The sequence below is a fragment of the Bufo bufo genome, chromosome 9, assembly GCF_905171765.1.
Source record: "Bufo bufo chromosome 9, aBufBuf1.1, whole genome shotgun sequence".
Classification (NCBI taxonomy): domain Eukaryota; kingdom Metazoa; phylum Chordata; class Amphibia; order Anura; family Bufonidae; genus Bufo; species Bufo bufo.
In genome coordinates this window covers 167,665,867-167,685,584 of record NC_053397.1, presented here as the reverse complement: position 1 = coordinate 167,685,584, position 19,718 = coordinate 167,665,867, and the positions used below count along the sequence as shown (strand labels likewise).

The following is a 19,718-nucleotide window of genomic DNA, read 5'->3' as shown; positions in this document are numbered from 1 at the left end:
AGAATGAGGGCCACTGCTTTTTAGTCTCAGGTAAGGTGGTCCTGAGTGGGAGACTTCCCACCATGACATCTATTTGACCTAATTAAATTACAAAGACCAGATGTCTTACCTGATGCTCTCAGATCCTGTTGACTCCTGAAGCTGTTGCTTTGACTTAGATCAAGTTTTGGCTTAGTTAGTAATACAAAGCCTCCATCAACTTCCTTTTCCTGACTGTTTGGTTGTGACTTTTTGAAAAACCTAAAGCTTGGTTTTTTGGTGGATTTATTTGTCCGATTGTCTTCGGGAGCTTTGGCAGTCTGTTTATTTGTCAAGATAGCCACCTTTGGAAGAATGTCTAAATTCACATTTTCTGGAAACTCCTGCTCTATAGTGATTAGATCTTCAAGAAATGTTGCCATTCTTTTATCTCCTTCACTTTCCTCATTATCTTTAGATGCTGGTGGGTTTGGTGTTCCAAATCTTAGCATTTCACCTGGTGCTGGGCTTCTTCCCACTACTAATGTGTATTTAGGATTGATGAGTTTACGAGCAACAGTGGAAGAACGTGCTCTTGCTCCCACCATGGGACTAGGTCGGACATCAGGGAACCCCAGCTCTTTGTAAAGATTTACTTCCTCTGATATTGCGTAGAGTTCACGAAATTCAATATCAAAAGGTTCAGCATATTGTCCTGACAGTAGTGTCATAATGCTGCGATCCACTCTTAAAGATGACCATGTTAATCTACAAAGCATAATGAAAGATTAGTACATACGGTAATGGAATAAGTTCACATAAGCCTCAAAGAGTCATTGTACTTTAACACAATTTCATTTAATAGAGAATGGTGTAAATAGCAAATTTCTAAATCACTATATCACCATATTCCTGCATCCATCTGAAAAAAAAAGTTGTAAAGTAATGGCCACTAGGGGTCTCACTTACACCTAATTTGCAGGCCACTGCTTGTTGTCAAGCAAGATCCGTCCTTAGTAACAGAGACACAGAAAACGGCGGAGAGGAAGTGGGGGCGTGTCAGAGCTAGCTGAGATCCTGAGCCTGATAAAATAAATGTTTCTACACAGCTTCTGAATTCATAGGAGCCTCCTGCCTTTTTGTAAGTGTGATCTATCCCTCTTTATCTGTTCTTTGAGCTCCAGACCTGAAAACAAACATAGTGGGAAGTAAGGGAAAGGATGTCACTGCAGCACAGTGCTGGCGGATTTTACAGAAGGGATACACCCCCTGCTTCTGAGTGAAATGTATCTAGCTGTGCAGCTAAAACAGGGAATAATATGGCAGAAAAAAATCATTAGGGAAGCCCAAACATAACTGTTCCTTCAACATCCTTCGCTATCCTCTCTAACGTCCGGGAAGTGATTGGCCTTCACAGTCAAGGGTTGAGGAGACAGGTCATTGCTATGGTGGGTTAGACAGAGACTGGCAGGGGACAAGGAAACCATTGGTGCAATACTTCAAAAGTACTAAGTGCATACCTAGTTCATTTTAGTTTAGGGATGGAAAACACATTTAAAGTGGTTGCCCACTTTATGGTTACTGTTTGTATTTGTGAGATGATTATATGGCACTTACTAATATAGTCTTTGTTGAAATTCCGCACCATTTTCTATATTTCATAAGGTATTCCCCCTTGTTTACAAAATCTTTTGTGCTGTCCAAAGAATGGCCGCTGCTGGAAGGTCATGTAACCGGGCAAATCACCTCCATGTGTTGTCTCCTCCAATCAAATACACTGCACTTGTTCTGTTGGGAGTTTAGTGCAGGTGCTGTGTGTTTGAATGGAGGAGGCATCACCACATGGAGAGGATTTGTCTGGTCATGGCCTTTGTGTGGACAGCACAAAAGACTTTGTAAACAAGGGGGGATACCTTATGAAATATAGAAAATAGTGCAGAATTTAAACAAAGACTATAATAGTAAGTGCCTTCAATCAACTCACAAACACATTGGTCAACAGTAACCAGAAAGTGGACAACCCGTTTATTCTCACCTTGTTTGAACTTTAGCTGCCTCTTTGTTCTACAGTTTTTCATTGTTGCCCTCAAGAATATACTGTCATGTTAAGGGCCCTTTGCACAGGCCGAGAATTCATAGGAATGCTCATTAGCGATTATCAGGCAGTGTAAAGCTTCTGCTGATTAATTGATGAACGAGCAAAATGCTCGTTCATTGACTAATAGATCATTCATGCGGACACAAAAATCATCGCTTGCTGGCAGCAGATCGTGTGGTGTAAACTGCCTCTGCTGCCGGCAAACAACGAGTCTGTATGGCAACGAGCGATGGCATTAGCCATCGCTCCTCTCCATACTGTGGAGAAGATTTCTGCGTGTAATAGCAGCAGTCTCCTCTGCTGATGAGCAGGCGCTTACCAGGAAGGAACGCTTCATTCCCGACAATCGTCTGCTGTATCGTCCTGTCTAAAGGGACCTTTAAATAAAAACATGTCATTTCCAGTTCTTAGTCCAAAATAAGTCAGTGCAGAGAGTATTAACATATAGCGAAATATAAAAAAAAAAAATACCTGAAAGAACCAAAGGCTACTTTATCGCTATCCACCATTATGTATTTATGCGAGATGCATCCTCCGATCTTCCCAGGAGTTAAATAGAATCCAACCCCTGTAACATACCTGACTCGTAAATTCTACACAGTAAAGAAGAAAAATAATTCTGATTACATATTATTTGTGACTGAATGTCGCTCTTATGTGTTCTCTGTATGGCACTATGGGGGAATTTATCAAGACCTGCACTCCACAATTCTGCCTTCAAAATGTCACAAAATAGGGCTTTGTGACTTCTTAGGCTTACATGCACAAAGATTTAGCAACTTTTTGCAGTTTTTAGACCACATATTCCAGTTTTGAAAAGTAGCTGGGAAAATTGCCTTGGTTTACTATGTTAATTAGTTTCTCTCTATCACTGCGACTTAAAAAAAAAAGTTGCAAACAAACTCCAGTAGGGGGGTGGCGTAGAAAAACTGGAGTGGCATTTCTAGACAAAAGTGTTAGGCTTAAAAGGGTTTTCCATGATTTTCTAACTGATGACGTAATCAGTATCTGATCGGTGGTCCAACACCCAGGATTCCCACCGATTAGCTGTTTGAGAAAGCATCGGTGCTCCACGGCCTTCTCCGCGCTTACCAAGCACAGCGCTGTACATTGTATAGCGGCTGTGCATGGTATCGCAGCTCAGCCCCATTTACTTCTATGGAACTGAGCTGCTCCTAGGCCACCTGACTGATAAACGTGTCGTCACTGGCTGCGGCACTCACAGCAGCGCCGGTGCCTTCTCAAACAGCTGATCGTCAGGGGTCCCAGATGTTGGACCCCCACCGATTGGATACTGATGACCTATACTATGATAGGTCATTAGTTAGAAAGTCTAGGAAAACCCCTTTAAAAAAGCACCAAATGATCAAACATTGTGTGACATTTGATCATTTTGAAGCAAACTGTGCCAAAACAGACTCAAGCTAAACTAATTTCAAAGAATACCTCCATGATAAATGCCCCCCTATATGACTATACAGGAGGTGATTATGTGCACTGTGTGGTACTGTTATTTAGTACTTTATGGTTGCATTATTTTTGGCACTATATGACACCATTATTAGGGCTGCGTTATTGGTCCCTTTACAAGGGCAGATTTTAATGATCACCTGTTGGTAATACAGTAAGTCGATTGGCGCTCATTAAAGGGGGTTGTCTCACTTCAGTAAATGGCATTTATCATGTAGAGAAAGTTAATACAAGGCACTTACTAATGTATTGTGATTGTCCATATTGCCTCCTTTGCTGGCTGGATTCAGTTTTCCATCACATTATACAAGGCATCCTCAAGCTGCGGCCCTCCAGCTGTTGTAAAACTACAACTCCCACAATGCCGTGCTGTAGGCTGATACCTGTAGGCTGTTCGGGCATGTTGGGAGTTGTAGTTTTGCAACAGCTGGAGGGCTGCAGTTTGAGGATGCCTGCATTATACACTGCTCATTTCCATGGTTACAGACCACCCTGCAATCCATCAGTGGTGGTCGTTCTTGCACAATATAGGAAAAAGCACTAGCCCAGGGGTCAGCAACCTCAGAAACTCCAGCTGTTGTGAAACTACAACTCCCAGCATGCTCCATTCACTTCTATGGAAGTTCTGAGAACAGCCAAGCAAGTGTGCATGCTGGGAGTCGTAGTTTCATCACAGCTGGGATGCCGAAGGTTGCTAATCCCTGCACTGGCCTATTTGCACTCCCATGGTCCCTGCCACCAGAGAGGCCAGCACTTTTTCCTATAGTGTGCAAGCACGACCACCACTGATGGATTGCAGGGGTGGTCTGTAACCATGGACACGAGCAGTGTATAATGTGATGGAAAAATGAGTCTAGACAGCAAAGGAAGCAATATGGACAATCACAACACATTAGTAAGTGCTTTGTATTAACTTTCTCTACATGATAAATGTCACTTACTGAAGTGAGACAACCCCTTTAAAGGGAACCTGTCACCGGGATTTTGGGTATAAAGCTGAGGACATGGGTTGCTAGATGGCCGCTAGCACATCCGTCATATCCAGTCCCCATAGCTCTGTGTGCTTTTATTGTGTATAAAAACCGATTTGATACATATGCAAATTAACCTGAGATGAGTCAGAGCTTGAAAATATGACTCTTCTCTGGTCACACAAGTAAGATATGACTCTTTTATGTTAATTTGCATATTTATCGAATCGTTTTTTTTTACACAATAAAAGCACACAGAGCTATGGGGCCTGGGTATTGCGGATGTGCTAGCGGCGATCTAGCAACCCATGTCCTCAGCTCTATGCCCAAAATCCCAGTGACAGGTTCCCTTTAAGTGCCATTTACATGCAGCACTAATTGTTAGTATTACTGTGAAGTAATAACAATAATGGCTGTTTGTGTATTAACTTCTATCCGTTAACTGCAACGTTAGTTTCACTTTCTGCAAAATACACATGTGGTTTGTTTTTAGTACTACACTGAAATACATTGCTGGTCACAATATGCATTATTTGTCCTGCCTATACAGTAAATGGTGTTACTAGAACCATAACACAATAGGAGTCTTACAAAGCTAGCGACGAACAAGTGATTCAATGCATGGGAAAGCAGATATATCCTTTCACTTTTCAATATATTGCTTGTTATGGATTTACACTAAACAGGAGTCAGAGGTGTAAGCTCCTGTGCCCGAATGCAAAATGTGTATCCGGGATCCACACCTACCCTGTACCATTTAAAGTACTGGTGTCTTCCTCAGGAACCAGCGCCAGGATGCTAGCGCTACATCTGCACCTTCTTATAGCTACACCCCTGGCAGGAAATGCCCATTTATTTAATCTTTTTATTTGCCCCCCCCCCCCCCCCCCCCCCCCCTTCATATTTCTCTGTATTACCCGAAGCTTAAATCCAGGCACTTGCATGAATTCACACATCTCCAAGAAATGCTTGACTCCACTCTCTCCTAGAATCATATAGACCGGGACCCTCCGTTTGTCGGCTGCATCCAGCACATCTTTAAACACTTCTCTGTCGGTAAAATAATCCATTACGATGGCAATTACCTGTGATGGAGAGAACAGAGAGTTCTGTAGTTTGGAACAGAATACTTCTCCAACAAACCTCTACATCCTCTTCTCCATTAGGAGTCAGTGGACATAACAATGAATGTTTATTGCAGTTTTATATGAACTTTTTATGGCATTTTAGAGATTATCTGGTTATATAAAAAAAAAAACATTTAAAGGGGTTATAGTAAACTTTGCCAGGAAACAAAAAATAATCTTATACTCAGCCGTTTCTCCTGTACTGTATTCAGCACTGCACCTTCTCCTTCTGCTGTTTCACTGGCCTCAGTGGTATATTGCACAAGACTGCTGTGTCCATTGATAGGCTGCAGCAGTCACATGCTGTATATCTTGATATACAAAGAACGGGAGGAGGACTGGAGGTGTGGTGCTGAGAACTATGCAGAAGAAACAGGTATAGTATATACAGCGAATGGCATAATGGAAAAAAAAGTCAAAATGCCAATTTTTGGTTTCTTCACCTCCCCCAAAAAGTTGAATAAAAATAAGATCATACGATCCCCAACATTTTTTTAAAAGAGGATTGGGCATGTTGAAATCCATCTTTCAAATCCTTTTCTTCAGCAGAGGCCCCATACACATTCAACTGTTGTACAGTCCCACCAAAATCGGGAGGGTTGGCCAACAAACATATAATGTGCGTGGCCAGATTACCAGTATTGTTCTGAGTCTGTGGCTATGCTTTCACAACAGCTGGATAGCCACACGTTGGAGACCAATGCTCTAGGTTAATGATAGCAACAAATTACAGAAGGTCCGTGCTCCAAGTCGATGTTGCTTTTCTGGGATATGTAAAATAATTCTGTTTCCAGAGACAAAAAAGCAGAGCGAGGCCCATACACACGGCAATACAACCATTTGGCTTAACAGCCCTAGACATTCACATACTAGGAATCTGTGCATTCATTAGGGAGTTACCTACATCATTGGACAGGTGAAGGCTGTAGCCTGTTATAGTCTCAGTGAGATTAGTAAAACTGTCCTGTATTGCTGTAATTTATGTCATGTGCGGTACCTGCGCCAGTTTGCCAATCAGACTAGTGGCAAGGATTGGAGTCCACGTGAAGATGTCAGAGGAGATTAACATGGGCTTGAGGAAGAAAAAAAGCCAAAGAGTGCCTTCAGATAAATACTAGTCACAGCATGCCTCAATTTTAAATGTAAATGTCGATGTGTATGGGCCTCCCAACTCCCCCCTGAGGGCAGATGTCGGGGGGTGAGAAGGGTTGGGCATTTTGGATTTCATAATGCCTGAACCTGTTTTTTCCTCTGATAATTGTCCTGCTAATCTGCCTATGTAAACAAACCCTAAATTAAAGGCCCCTTTACACGGGCCGAGCATCGGCCAGATAATTGCTAACAAGAATTCATATGCAATTGTCTGCCAATATAAAGGTGCTGCCGATTACCCAATGATCATTTGTGCGGACATCAAAATCATTGTTTGCCGGCAACAGATCATGCCGTCTAATCGCGCTCTGCTGCCGGCAAACAATGATTATGTATGAGGACGAGTGTGACAATGCATGGCCTCCATCTTCCTCTACTGGCGTCTTGTATTCTACAGACATTCAGGGGGGAAGGGGCTGTGTTACTGGGGGCTTCAATAAATAAACATTGGACAGACAGTCCGGAGACAGGGCCCCTGGGAAAGCGCGGGGGGGGGGGGGGGGGCATGGGCTCTACACCTTCTGCCTTGGAATCTTGTATAAGGTGCTGGACTGATCATCAGAGGGGAAGTTGGGGTCTGGTAATTATTTACGCCCCTTGCCTGCCCTAGGCTGATCAGCCTAATTATGATAAGAGCAGAGAGGAGGTTAGGGGTTGTTGTAGTGTACAGGGAGCTTTAGATGGACCAGGACCTGATTCTGAGGCCAGGACCTGGTGCCACAAGAAGAGAGTAGAGACTGGGTATCGTTTGCCATCCACCTTTGGCCGAGGGGAGCCGTCCTACAAGTAACAGAGTACCCAAGATGATTGGGGATTGAATTGCTGGCGTCGGAGTACCGGGTGGCGCCCCCGGATTTATTCATTGTTGTTTCGGAGTAAGCCGTGTGAGTTGGTGCTTGGCCGTGTTCTGTGGAGTGGTTTCCCTGTGATACAATAAAGTCCTCTGGATCCGTGTCCCATTCTCCATCCCTGTGTGCTCTGCAATACCCACTCCGTGGCAACGAGTGATGGCATTAAGATCATTCCTAAACATAATGTGGAGGAGATCACTGCATGTAAATGTCTCCTTCACTGACGGGCAGTCTATTGTCTGGAAGGAACGCTTAATCTATCAGTGTAAAGGGGCCTTTACACTCTCTATTTTCTTAAAGTCCCATTACACTGACAGATTTAGCAGACGGATGATGGGAAGTAAGCGTTCATTCCCAACAATGGCCTGCTCGTCAGTGAAGGAGATCACTGTATTTACATGCGATCTCCTCCACAGTATGGGGAGGAGCGATCACTAATGCCATCACTAATCCCTATACAGAATCATTGTTTGCCGGCAGAAGAGTGTGTTTAGATGGCACAATCTGCTGCCGGCAAACAATGATTTTGGTGTCCGCACAAATGATGATATTACCTGATGAATGAGCGTTTCACCGGGTAATCAGCGGCATCTTTACACAGGCAGATTATTGCTAAGGCTACTTTCACACTAGCGTTTAAGTTTTCCGGTATTGAGTTCCTTCATAGGGGCTTAATACCGGAAAAAAATGCTTCCGTTTTGTTCCCATTCTCAATGGGGACAAAACTGAACTAACCAGAACGCAATGCTCCAAAATGCATTCTGTTCCATTTAGTTGCGTTCTCATACCAGAGAGCAAACCGCAACATGTAGTTTGCTTTCCGTCCTGGGATGCGGGGCAAGACGGATCCGTCATGACCCCCAATGCAAGTCAATGGGGATGGATTTGTTTTCTCTGACACAATAGAAAACGGATCGGTCCTCCATTGACTTTCAATGGAGTTCATGATGGATCCGTCTTGGCTATGTTAAAGATAATACAACCGGGTCCGTTCATAACGGATGCAGATGGTTGTATTATCAGTAACGGAAGCGTTTTTGCTGGACCCTACCGGATCCAGCAAAAACGCTAGTGTGAAAGTAGCCTAACAAGCGTTCGTACGATTATCTGGCTGGAGCTCGGCCAGTGTAAAGGGGCCTTTAGAACGATGGTTGTGATAAAACCATAGCCATAATTTGGTCATTATAGTGACCTGTTAAGGGTCCATTCACTCGTCTGCAATTTTGTTCCGCATTTTGCGGAACGGAATTGCAGACCCATTCATTTCTATGGGGCAGCACGATGTGCTGCCCGGATCCGGAATTGCGGATCCGCACTTCCGGGTCCGCAATTCCAAAAATATAGAACATGTCCTATTCTTGTCCGCAATTGCGGACAAGATTAGGCATTTTCTATTAAGTGCCGGCGATGTGCGGATCCGCAAAACACACACGGACGTGTGAATGGACCCTAACTTAGCTTTATTCATCTGAAAATGTGATGAACTGTTGTTCTTTCCAGTATAGCCAGGGGCGCAGCTATAGGGGGTGCAGAGGTAGCATTTGCTACCGGGCCCAGGAGCCTAAGGGGTCCAAAGACCCTTGTGCCACATAAGAAGAAAGTGCATGCTGGTGAAGTTACACCTCTGGCTGGAGGAAAGGGGTTAAGTCAAGAATTTGGCATGGATGGGGGGGGGGGGGTTACAATTTCAATTTTTGCCTCAGGCAGCATGAAGACTATGTGCTTCCCGGCCCCTGGCCACAAAGCACTGAGGGAATGGGGGCCCAAGTTGAACTCTTGCACCAGGGCCCATGACCCTTTAGCTACGCCCCTGAGTATAGCGTATGGCTCTTTTGTATACAGGAAACAGAATCTTAATTTATCTTTTTTTTTCATTGGGATATATGAAGATAATTTTCCATATATTTATATATTCTTAACTAATATGTGGTGTAAAATAATTACAGGCAAGGAAAAAACAGGACAGATACAGCGCAGTCTCCTGAGCAAGGGGCCACAGGCTTGATGAGGTCTATTTAGTATCTTTTTTGTTGTTTAACCCATAGGATACTAGCGCCGTACATGTACGGCGCTGGAAACAGGGTCACAAATCCCAGCGCCGTACAGCTACGGCGCTCTGATCGGGTGGGCGCAGGAGCTGCGCCCGCCCGATCAGCTGCAGGGGTCCAGCAGTCACTGATACCTGGACCCCTGCTGTATGCGCTGACATCGGTGAAAACACAGATGCCGTCACATTAACCCTTGCACTGCCGCGGTCAGCACTGACCGCGGCACGTAAGGTATCCGCCGGGCTTGGACGGCAGCCCGATGCCATCTGTGTCAGCCTGTGAGTGTAATACACTTACAGCCAATGCATTACAATACAGAAGTATTGTAATTGGTGTTGATCGAGCACCAAAGTGCTCAGGTGTTCGGGTGCTCAGGTCAAACACCTCGGGATGCTTGGGTACTCTACCGAGCACAATAGAAGTCAATGGTAGAACCCGAGCATTAAACCAGGCACCAGGCTTACTTTCTGCTGTATCTGCAACCTATGCACCCCCCTCCTGCCATGGAATAAAGTTACCTGCCTACCATCGGTGAGTGCCGCTCGTTTTGTTCTCTTCTTCCTTTTATTATATATGCTTACTGCAGCTATAGGCTGAGCACCTCCGTGAGGCACCACTCCTCGGTATTTGTATCCTGACAATCCTAGGTTCGGTGTAGTGCCACCGGTTTACCTGCTCTACATTTCACATTAAACCAGGCACCCCCTGCTCTGAAGATGGGAGGGTGTCTGGTTCATAGGAAAAGGTCAGAAATTGATGGAAACACCACCAAAATGGTTGGGGATCAACATGGGGAGGATGTCTGGATGCATATTGGACTCCCAGGTCGCTGCTGGAAAAGATGTTGTCCGAGTAGTACGCCACTTACAGACTGACAATAATACGCCCAAAACCAAAGATAAAATCGATTTTAGAGGAAAAATTGTTAGGAAACATTCTTTCCTGTATATTTACTTGTATATAAAGTGCAAGTGTTGCCAAAAATTACAAGGAAGAGGCACTCCGATACAACCTATATATCACATAATGGAGGGCCTCATTTACATTGTGGTACAATTGTTCAGGTAGTGTGACTCCTACACTCATAGTCTATGCACTAAGTGAAAGGGCTTCCAAAAATTACAAGGAATCGGCACACCCTTTATTACACATAAAGGAGGGCATCATACACCCATGAAAAATTATGATTGATGGCCTGCTGGTGACCCTTAAAAACATTAGGAGCAAGGGACTGCTGGTGACCCTTTAAAACATTATGGGCGAGGGCCTGCTGCTGAGCTGACCATCTAAAACATTAGGGGTGAGGGTCTGCTGCAGAGCTGACTCTCTAAATCATTAGAGGCGAGTGCCTGCTGCTGATCTGAGCATCGAAAAAATTATGGGCGAGTGCCTGCTGCTGAGCTGACCATTAAAAAAAATTATGGGCGAGTGCCTGCTGCTTAGCTAACCATTGAGGAAATTATGGGCGAGGGCCTGCTGGTAAGCTGACCCTGTAAAACATTATGGTTGAGGGCCTGCTGGTGAGCTGACCCTCAAAAACATATGCAAGGGCCGACTGGTGAGCTGACCCTCTAAAAGATTGTAGGTGAGGGCCTGCTGGTGAGCTGACCCTGTAAAACATTATGGTTGAGGGCCTGCTGGTGAGCCGACCCTCAAAAACATTATATGCGAGGGCCTGCAGGTGAGCTGACCGCTAAAACATTGTAGGTGAGGGCCTGCTGGTGAGCTGACACTCTAAAACATTATATGCGAGGGCCTGCAGGTGAGCTGACCTCTAAAAGATTGTAGGTGAGGGCCTGCTGGTGAGCTGACCCTCTAAAACATGACTTGCGGAAATGGGCACACACGCGGCGCACCTTCACCAGTAGCTCAGGCAAATTGGGGTTTTGAGAAACCGCTGAACCACTAAGTTGAAGACGTGGGCTAGGCATGGGGATGTGTGTGAGCTTGCCGAGCTCCAAAGCCTCCAGCAAGTTACGGCCATTATCAGACACAACCATGCCTGGTTCTAGGTTGAGTGGCGAGAGCCACAGCTCAGTTTGGTCTCTTATCCGCTGCCACAGCTCTGCAGCGGTGTGCTGTTTGTCACCTAAGCAGATCAGCTTAAGCACAGCCTGTTGACGCTTCCTCACTGCAGTGCTACAATGCTTCCAGCCACCGACTGATGGCTGACTGGTGCTGCAAGAGGATAATTCTGAGGTGGAAGAGGAGGAGGAGGAGAAGTGGGGGTTTGAGCCACTAATGTAGGTGGTGGCAGAAACCCTGATGGAATTAGGGCCCGCAATCCTTGCCGTCGGTAGCACCTGTGCCATCCCAGGGTACGACTCGCTCCTGGCCTCCACAACGTTCACCTAGTGTGCCGTCAGGGAAATGTAGCGTCCCTGGTCGAAAGCATTTGTCCATGTGTCAGTGGTTAAGTGGACCTTCCCAGTAACTGCGTTGGTCAGGGCACGGGTGATGTTACGGGACACATGCTGGTGTAAGGCAGGCACGACATACAGTGAAAAATAGTGGCAGCTGGGGACTGCGTAACGAGGGATGGCCGCTGACATCAGGCTGCGGAAGGCCTCAGTGTCCACAAGCCTAAATGGCAACATTTCCAGGGCCAGTGATTTGGAAAGTTGCGCGTTTAGTGCTATGGCCTGTGGGTGGGTGGCTGGGTATTTGCACTTGCGTTCAAATGCCTGGGGTAAAGACATTTGTACGCTGCGCTGGGAAATGGAAGTGGATATGGTTGCTGATGGTGCTTGCGAAGGTCCAGGTGCAGGGCAGGAGGCATCCGGGCCTGCGCCTTTGACAGGGGAGTGGCCAGCACGTAACACAGGGGAACAGGAGGCAGTGGTGTGACCTGCAGACACAAATTGTGGACCCAGGCGTATGGCCCATCTATTACAGTGCTTTGATGCCATGGTGCGGATCATGCTGGTGGTGGTGAGGTTTCTAGTGTTCACGCCCCTGCTCATAAGTTGCAAATTACAATTCTTTTGTCGTCCGCACTTTCCTCAAAAAAGCGCCAGACTAACACCTACACTTTGGCAAGGGAGATTTCCGCAAGGGTGTGCTCTGGGGAACAGTTGCGGGCCTGTTTGGTGTGGCCCGCCTTCTCATTTTTGCCACCCCACTGCCTCTTCCAGGTTGTGGTGCTGCGGATCCCACCCCCTCTGTACTGCTGTCTTTGCTCGGCTTGCCATCTTCCCAGGTTGGGTCAGTGACTTCATAGTCCACCACCTCCACGTCCACTTTCTCATTCTGCTCATCCTCCTGACTTGTTGACCTAACAACAACCTCAGTTATTGATAACTGTGTTTTATCCTCATCATTAACCTGTTGAGACACTAATTGCCGTTGACTTTTTGGCAACTGTCTCATCATCATCATCCACCTCGTGAAACACTAATTGCCGTTCCCCACCGTCATCTTCTTGTGACTGTGGATGCTCAAGAGTTTGGGAATCAGGGCACAAGATCTCATGTCCCTCTTCAAGCGGGCTTGTCGAGAGGCCCAAATGAAGGAATGGCGCTGAAAAAAGCTCCTCGGAATATCCGAGTGTGGGATCACTTGTTTGGCCAGACTGTTAATGGTGGGAGGAAGGAGGGTCAGGGTGAGGATTGTGTGGACCAGACTCCTGGCTACTGAGACTGGACTTGGTGGAAGACAGGGTGGTGATTAATCGACTGAAAGCACTATCTGCTGCAATCCAACCGACCACCTGCTCGCACAGGTCTGACTTCGAGAGCGTTGTCCTGCACCGCCCTGCAAACTGGGACATGAAGCTAGGTATGGTGGATGATTGTTTTTCTTGTGCTCTGGCAGCAGGCACAGTTTCAACGCGCCCAGGTCCACGGCCTCTGCGTGCACCATCAGCATCACGGCCACTTCCCTGTCCCTTACTGCTCTCCTTCTTCTTTTATATGCTTGAAAGTATGTCACACGTACAGTAGCGTAGGATTTGTAAGTGTATGCGCAAATAAAATTGAAAAAAGGTATTTGGGATGTGGAAATGTCACACAGGAGATATACCGCAGATAATGTTGCTGATGTCAGCAGAGGCTAATAAAAAATTACAGGGAATGTTACAGGTATTTGGGATGTGGAAACGTTACACAGGAGAAATACAGCAGATAATGTTGCTGATGTCAGCAGCAGCTAATATAAAATTACAGGGAATGTCACAGGTATTTGGGATGTGGAAACTTTACACAGGATATGTACCCCAGGTAATGTCTCTGTCCGCAACGGACACTGTCTACGGAAAAAGTACACTGGATGTCACTGATATTTTTTGGATGTGCACACGTTACACAGGAGATGTAGCGCAGCTAATGTCACTGTCCGCAGCGGACACCGTCTACAGAAAAAGTACACTGGATGTCACAGATATTTTTGGGATCCGCACACATTACACAGGAGATGTAGCACAGATAATGTCGCTGTCTGCAGCGGCCTAACTATTGCACGCTATTTAGTGCGGGATGCGCTAAAAATAGATATTGCTGCCACACACAGTAGTCCTTAAAAGAACTTTTGGGTCTGTAAAGTTTTAGCAATTTAGCGCAGGTTGCGCTAAAAATATATATTGCTGCTGCCACACACAACAATAGTCCTTAAAAGGACTTTTGGGTCTCTGACAAGTTTTTCAACTGAAAAAAAGAAAATTTCACTCCCTACACTATCTCTTTCCCATCTTCAGCACAGCTCTCCCTGACTAACACGGAGCCGAACACATGTCATCGGGTGCTAAATAGCACCCGATGACGTGTTCCGGCCAGCCAATCACTTTAAGGCCAGTAACCAACAGTGAAGGGCAGTACTTACCTGCACGTTTATTGGCTGTGTAGCAGCCAACAAACGTGCGGGGAGGAGACTCGAGTATTGCACTCGAGCACATGCGGTATTCGGCCGAGCATGCTCGATCAACACTAATTGTAATGCAATGTAAAAGGGATCAGACCCCCAAAAGTTGAAGTCCCAGAGTGGAACAAAAATAAAGTGAAAAAATAAGTAATAAAAATAAAGTTTTACCCAATAAGTTAAAAGTTTCAAGTAAAAAAAAAAACTAAAACTTACTTTTCCCAAAATAAAGTAAAAAAAGAGAAAAATAGACATATTAGGTATCGCCGCGTCTGTATCGACCGGCTCTATAAAAATATCACATGATCCACCCCATCAGGTGAACGCCGTAAAAAAATAAAAGTGCCAAAACAGCCATTTTCTGGTCACCTTTCCTCGCAAAAAGTGGAATACCAAGTGATCAAAAAGGCATATTTAGCCAAAAATTGTACCAGTCAAATCGTCATCTTATCCCGCAAAAAATGAGATCCTATCTAAGACAATCTCCAAAAAAATAATAATATGGTTCTCAGAAGATGGCAATACAAAAACAAGATTTTATTCTGTTCAAAAAGGCTTTCACTGTGTAAAACTTGACAAAAATAAAAATGATAGACATATTAGGTATCACCACATCCGTAACGAAACCTGCTCTGTAAAAAATATCACATTATATGCCCCCTATTTTTTTCACCTTGTCTCACAAAAAGTGTAATACCGAGCGACAAAAAAAGTCTTATGTACCCCAAAATGGTATCAATGGAAACATCACCTCATCCTGCAAAAAATTAGACCCCACATAAGACAATCACTTAAAAAATAAAAAACAATGGCACCCGTAAACCAATCCATCAAAATTTGCACTGCATGGTGCTCCTTCCGTTCTGAGTCCTGCCACAGCAGTTTACCACCACATGTGGGGTGTTTTCTCCTGTTTCCCCTTGTGAAAATAAAAAATTTGGGGCTAAGGCTGGGTTCACACGGATGTTGCGGGAAACTATGCGGGTGCGTTGCGGGAACATGTACGATTTTTCTGCGCGAGTGCAAAGCGTTTTAATGCGTTTTGCACGCGCGTGAGAAAAATTGGCATGTTTGGTACCCGGACCCGAACCCAGACTTCTTCACAGAAGTTCGGGTTTGGGATCAGTGTTGTGTAGATTTTATTATTTTCCCTTATAACCTGGTTATAAGGGAAAATAATAGCATTCTTAATACAGATTGCTAAGTAAATTAGGGATGGAGGGGTTAAAAAAAAATAAAAAAACATTTAAATCACCTTATCCACTTGTTCGCGCAGCCCGGCTTGCCTTCTTTCTTCTTCTTTCAGGACCTGGGAGGAAAAGAACATTTGATGACGTCACTGCGCTCATCACATGATCCATCACATGGTCCATCACCATGGTGATGGACCCTGTGATGGATCATGTGAGGAGCGCAGTGACGTCATCAAAGGTCCTTTTGCCAGGTCCTGGAGAAAGAAGAAAGAGGAGATCCGCTACGTGAGCAAGTGGGGTGAGTTAAATTTGTTTATTATTTTTAACCCCTCAATGGACATTTTACTAAGCATTTTGTATTAAGAATCCTATTATTTTCCCTTACAACCATGTTATAAGGGAAAATAATAAAGATCGGGTCCCCATCCCGATTGTCACCTAGCAACCATGCGTGAAAATCGCACCGCATCCGCACTTGCTTGCGATTTTCACGCAGCCCCATTCACTTCTATGGGGCCTGCGATTTTCACACAACGCACAAGTGATGCGTGAAAATCAACACTCATGTGCACAGCCCCATAGAAATGAACGGGTCCGTATTCAGTGAGGGTGCAATGCGTTCACCTCACGCATTGCACCCGCACGGAAAACTCGCCCGTGTGAAAGGGGCCTAAAGCAACATTTTCTTGGAAGAAATAAAACTTTTTATTTTCACAGCCAAGTGTTTCCAAATTCTGTAAAACGCTTAGGTGGTCAAAGTGCTTAGTACCTTCTTAATATATTCTTTAAGGGGTGTAGTTCAAAAATGGGGTCACTTTTTGAGGGTTTCCACTGTAGGGGTGCGTCAGGGTCTCTTCATATACAAAATGGTGCCTAAAAACCATTCTAGCAAAACCTGCCTCCAAAATCCATATGGCGCTCCTTTCCTTCTGACCACTGCCACGTGCCCATAGGGCAGTTTACCACCACATATTGGTTATTTCTGTAAATTGAATTATCAGAGTAATATAGGTTTATTTTGCAGTTAACCCTTGCAGTGTTGCAAGAAAAAATTGATTAGCATAAAAAATCTACCAAAAAAGTGAAATTTTGAAATTTCACCTCCATTTACCTTTAATTCTTGTGGAACACCTTAAGGGTTAACAAAGTTTGTAACATCAGTTTTAAATAATCTGAGGGGTGTAGTTTCTAAAATGGGGTCATTTATGGGTGGTTTTTATTATGTAAGCTCTGCAAAATTGCTTTATAACTGAATTGGTGCTTAAAAAAATTGTTTTGAAAATTTTGTTGAAAATTTGAAAAATGGCTTCTAAACTTCTAAGCCTTCTAATGTCCTAAGAAATATAAAATTACATTTACAAAACGATGCTAATATAAAGCAGACATATAGGGAATGTTGATTGATAACTATTTTATGAGGAAATTACTATCTGTTTTAAAAGTAGAAAAATTCTAATTTAGAAAATTGTGAATTTTTCCAATTTTTTTGTACATTTTCGGATTTTTTTTTATAAATAAAGGTGAAATATATCGACTCAAATTTACCACTGTCATGAAGTACAATGTGTCATGAGAAAACAATCTCAGAATGGCTTGGATAAGTAAAAGTGTTCCAAAGTTATTACCACATAAAGTGACGCATGTCAGATTTGCAAAAATCGGCTTGAGGTTTAAGGTGAAAAGTGGCTCGGTACTGACGGGGTTGAAACAGATAAAGCAACACATTTCGGAGACGGATCGTTCATCAGTTATGTAGTAGCTTACTTACCTGATGAAGGAGGCGATCCGTCTCCGAAACCCGTTTCTTTATCGGTTTTAAACGTTAAAAAGGATATTGATTAAATATCAAGCCTGTGGCCCCTTGCTCCGGAGACAGCGCCATAGCTAAGAAGTCCTGATTTTTCCTTGCCTGTAAATAGCTGTATCTAAGAAGTCCTGATTTTTCCTTGCCTGTAAATAGCTGTATCTAAGAAGTCCTGATTTTTCCTTGCCTGTAACTATCTGATTCTCCCGGTCTCCTGGTTCTAGGAGTAGAGCAGCACCCCGGAGCAGTGACCGACACACCTCCCACAAACACCCCGCTCCTATAGCTGTTGTGACTCTCACAAGGTGAGTGCAATATTAGCCCAGACAGCATTAATTTTGGATTTGGCGATATTTCACATGAGGCGCTGCCTCTCTCTGTCTTCTTCCCTTTCTTTTTGTAAAATATTTACAGCTACTTATGATAAAGAGGTCAAAGCTCAAAGATGCTTTTAATCTGGAAGGAAATGAATTACAAGTTGCTTAGAAGTGGTTACAAAGCTGGGAGAAAGAGACTTTTCCATTATAAAAATAAATGTACAGTTATATTCCATTTTTTAGAAGCTTTTTATATAAATTTGTCTTGATGACAGAACCGTTTACTGCTCCTTCATGTATACAGCCCATGGGAGATGGTAGACCTAAAAACTGCAACAAAAATGTCAGGACCCAAACCATTGTGTATGTAGACTGTACAGTCCTTTACTACAGACTTTGAAGTAGCATCTGGTCACAATGTTTTTGGACGGAAAAAAAAAACACAGAAAAATGAGTTTTTATTGGTGGAGGTCTGAGCGCTGAGACCCCCACTGATTGCTATAACGAGGAGAGAAAATGAAGATGGGCCCATTTCTATTGAGTCCATCTTGCTTCCTTTCCTGCAATGAGGAGATCACAAATGTCAACGTTTGCCTCTACTCGTTCTCGCAATTGGTGGGAGTCTCAACACTTAGACCCCCATCGATCAAAACCTTTAGTACTTTATGTCTCTATGACATTTCAAAAGTTTTATGAAAACTCAGTGACCCGTTAAAGGTGCTAATATAGGCTTCAGCCATGGGATCCAGAGGCGGATTGCTTCTAAGTGAGGCAATAGCAAGTACAGGATGAAAGTCCCATGGATGGATGGACTACACTGTGTATTCAAAGAATTCTGTATGAACGCAGCTTTGAAAGGATCTTACAGATGTGCCAACTAAAACCAATCAATGGTTGCAGTTGCACCTGAGTTGGCAGCAGGGGCATAGCTAAAGGCTCATGGGCCCTGGTGCAAGAGTTCAGCTTGGGCCCCCCTTCCCTCAGTGCTTTGTGGCCAGGGGCAGGGAAGCACATTAGCCTGCTTCATGTTGTCTGAGACAAAAATCTAAATGGCACCCCCCCCATGCCAAATTCTTGACCTAACCCCTTCCCTCCAGCCAGAGGTGTAACTTGACCAGCATGCACTTTCTACAATGCTAGTTTCTTCTTATGTAACACAAGGGTCATGGGGGACGCATCCGTTTTCTATTGTGTCAGAAAAAACGTTTCCGTCCTGACACACAATGTAAGTCAATGGGGACGGATCCGTTTTTTCTGACACAACAGAAAACGGATTCATCCCCCATTGACTTTCAAGTCTTTCAATGAAGTCTTACTCCACACAACATCGCGGACAGAAAAATGCTGCTTGCAGCGTTATTCTGTCCGCAATGGCGACGCAACCAAACTGAACGGAATTCATTTTGGTGCATTCCATTTCATTCAGTTCAGTTTTGTCCCTATTGACAATGATTGGGGACAAAACTGAAGCGTTTTCTTCCGCTATTGAGATCCTATGACGGATCTCAATAGCGGAATTGAAAACTCTAGTGTGAAAGTAGCCTTACTCTGCACCCCCTATAGCTACGCCCCTGGTTGGCAGTCCCTAATGTCAGCATGCACTGTAGAATGCGAAGGACACCAAAGGCAACATGGGACATATTACGTTTTGGCTTGATGTATGGCAGAACTACTTAGCAGATCCGCATCAGCTATGCTTATGACTGTCACCACAGATGCCTATACTGACCTGTAACTTCTAGGACTGCCTAAAGGCTACTTTCACATGTGTGACACCAATTCCGGCAGAGAACAGCAACTGGAATCATGATGGTTCGGTGGTTAGCACTGGTGCCTTGCAGCGCTGTGGTCCTAGGTTTGAATCCGACCAAGCACAAC

The 19,718-nt window shown here is 44.4% G+C and overlaps 1 protein-coding gene across 2 annotated transcripts in view; it reads right to left on the bottom strand.

The window, feature by feature from the left end:
* Positions 1-19,718, bottom strand: part of FAM83F (family with sequence similarity 83 member F) — a 65,530-nt gene that overhangs the window by 4,865 nt on the left and 40,947 nt on the right. For both annotated transcript variants that reach the window (XM_040407900.1, XM_040407901.1), the window contains exons 3-5: positions 5,415-5,582; positions 2,528-2,649; positions 110-726 (exon numbers count right to left, since the gene is read on the bottom strand). In XM_040407900.1, the coding sequence (XP_040263834.1) occupies positions 110-726; positions 2,528-2,649; positions 5,415-5,582 (907 nt within the window). The remainder of the gene's footprint in view (positions 1-109; positions 727-2,527; positions 2,650-5,414; positions 5,583-19,718) is intronic.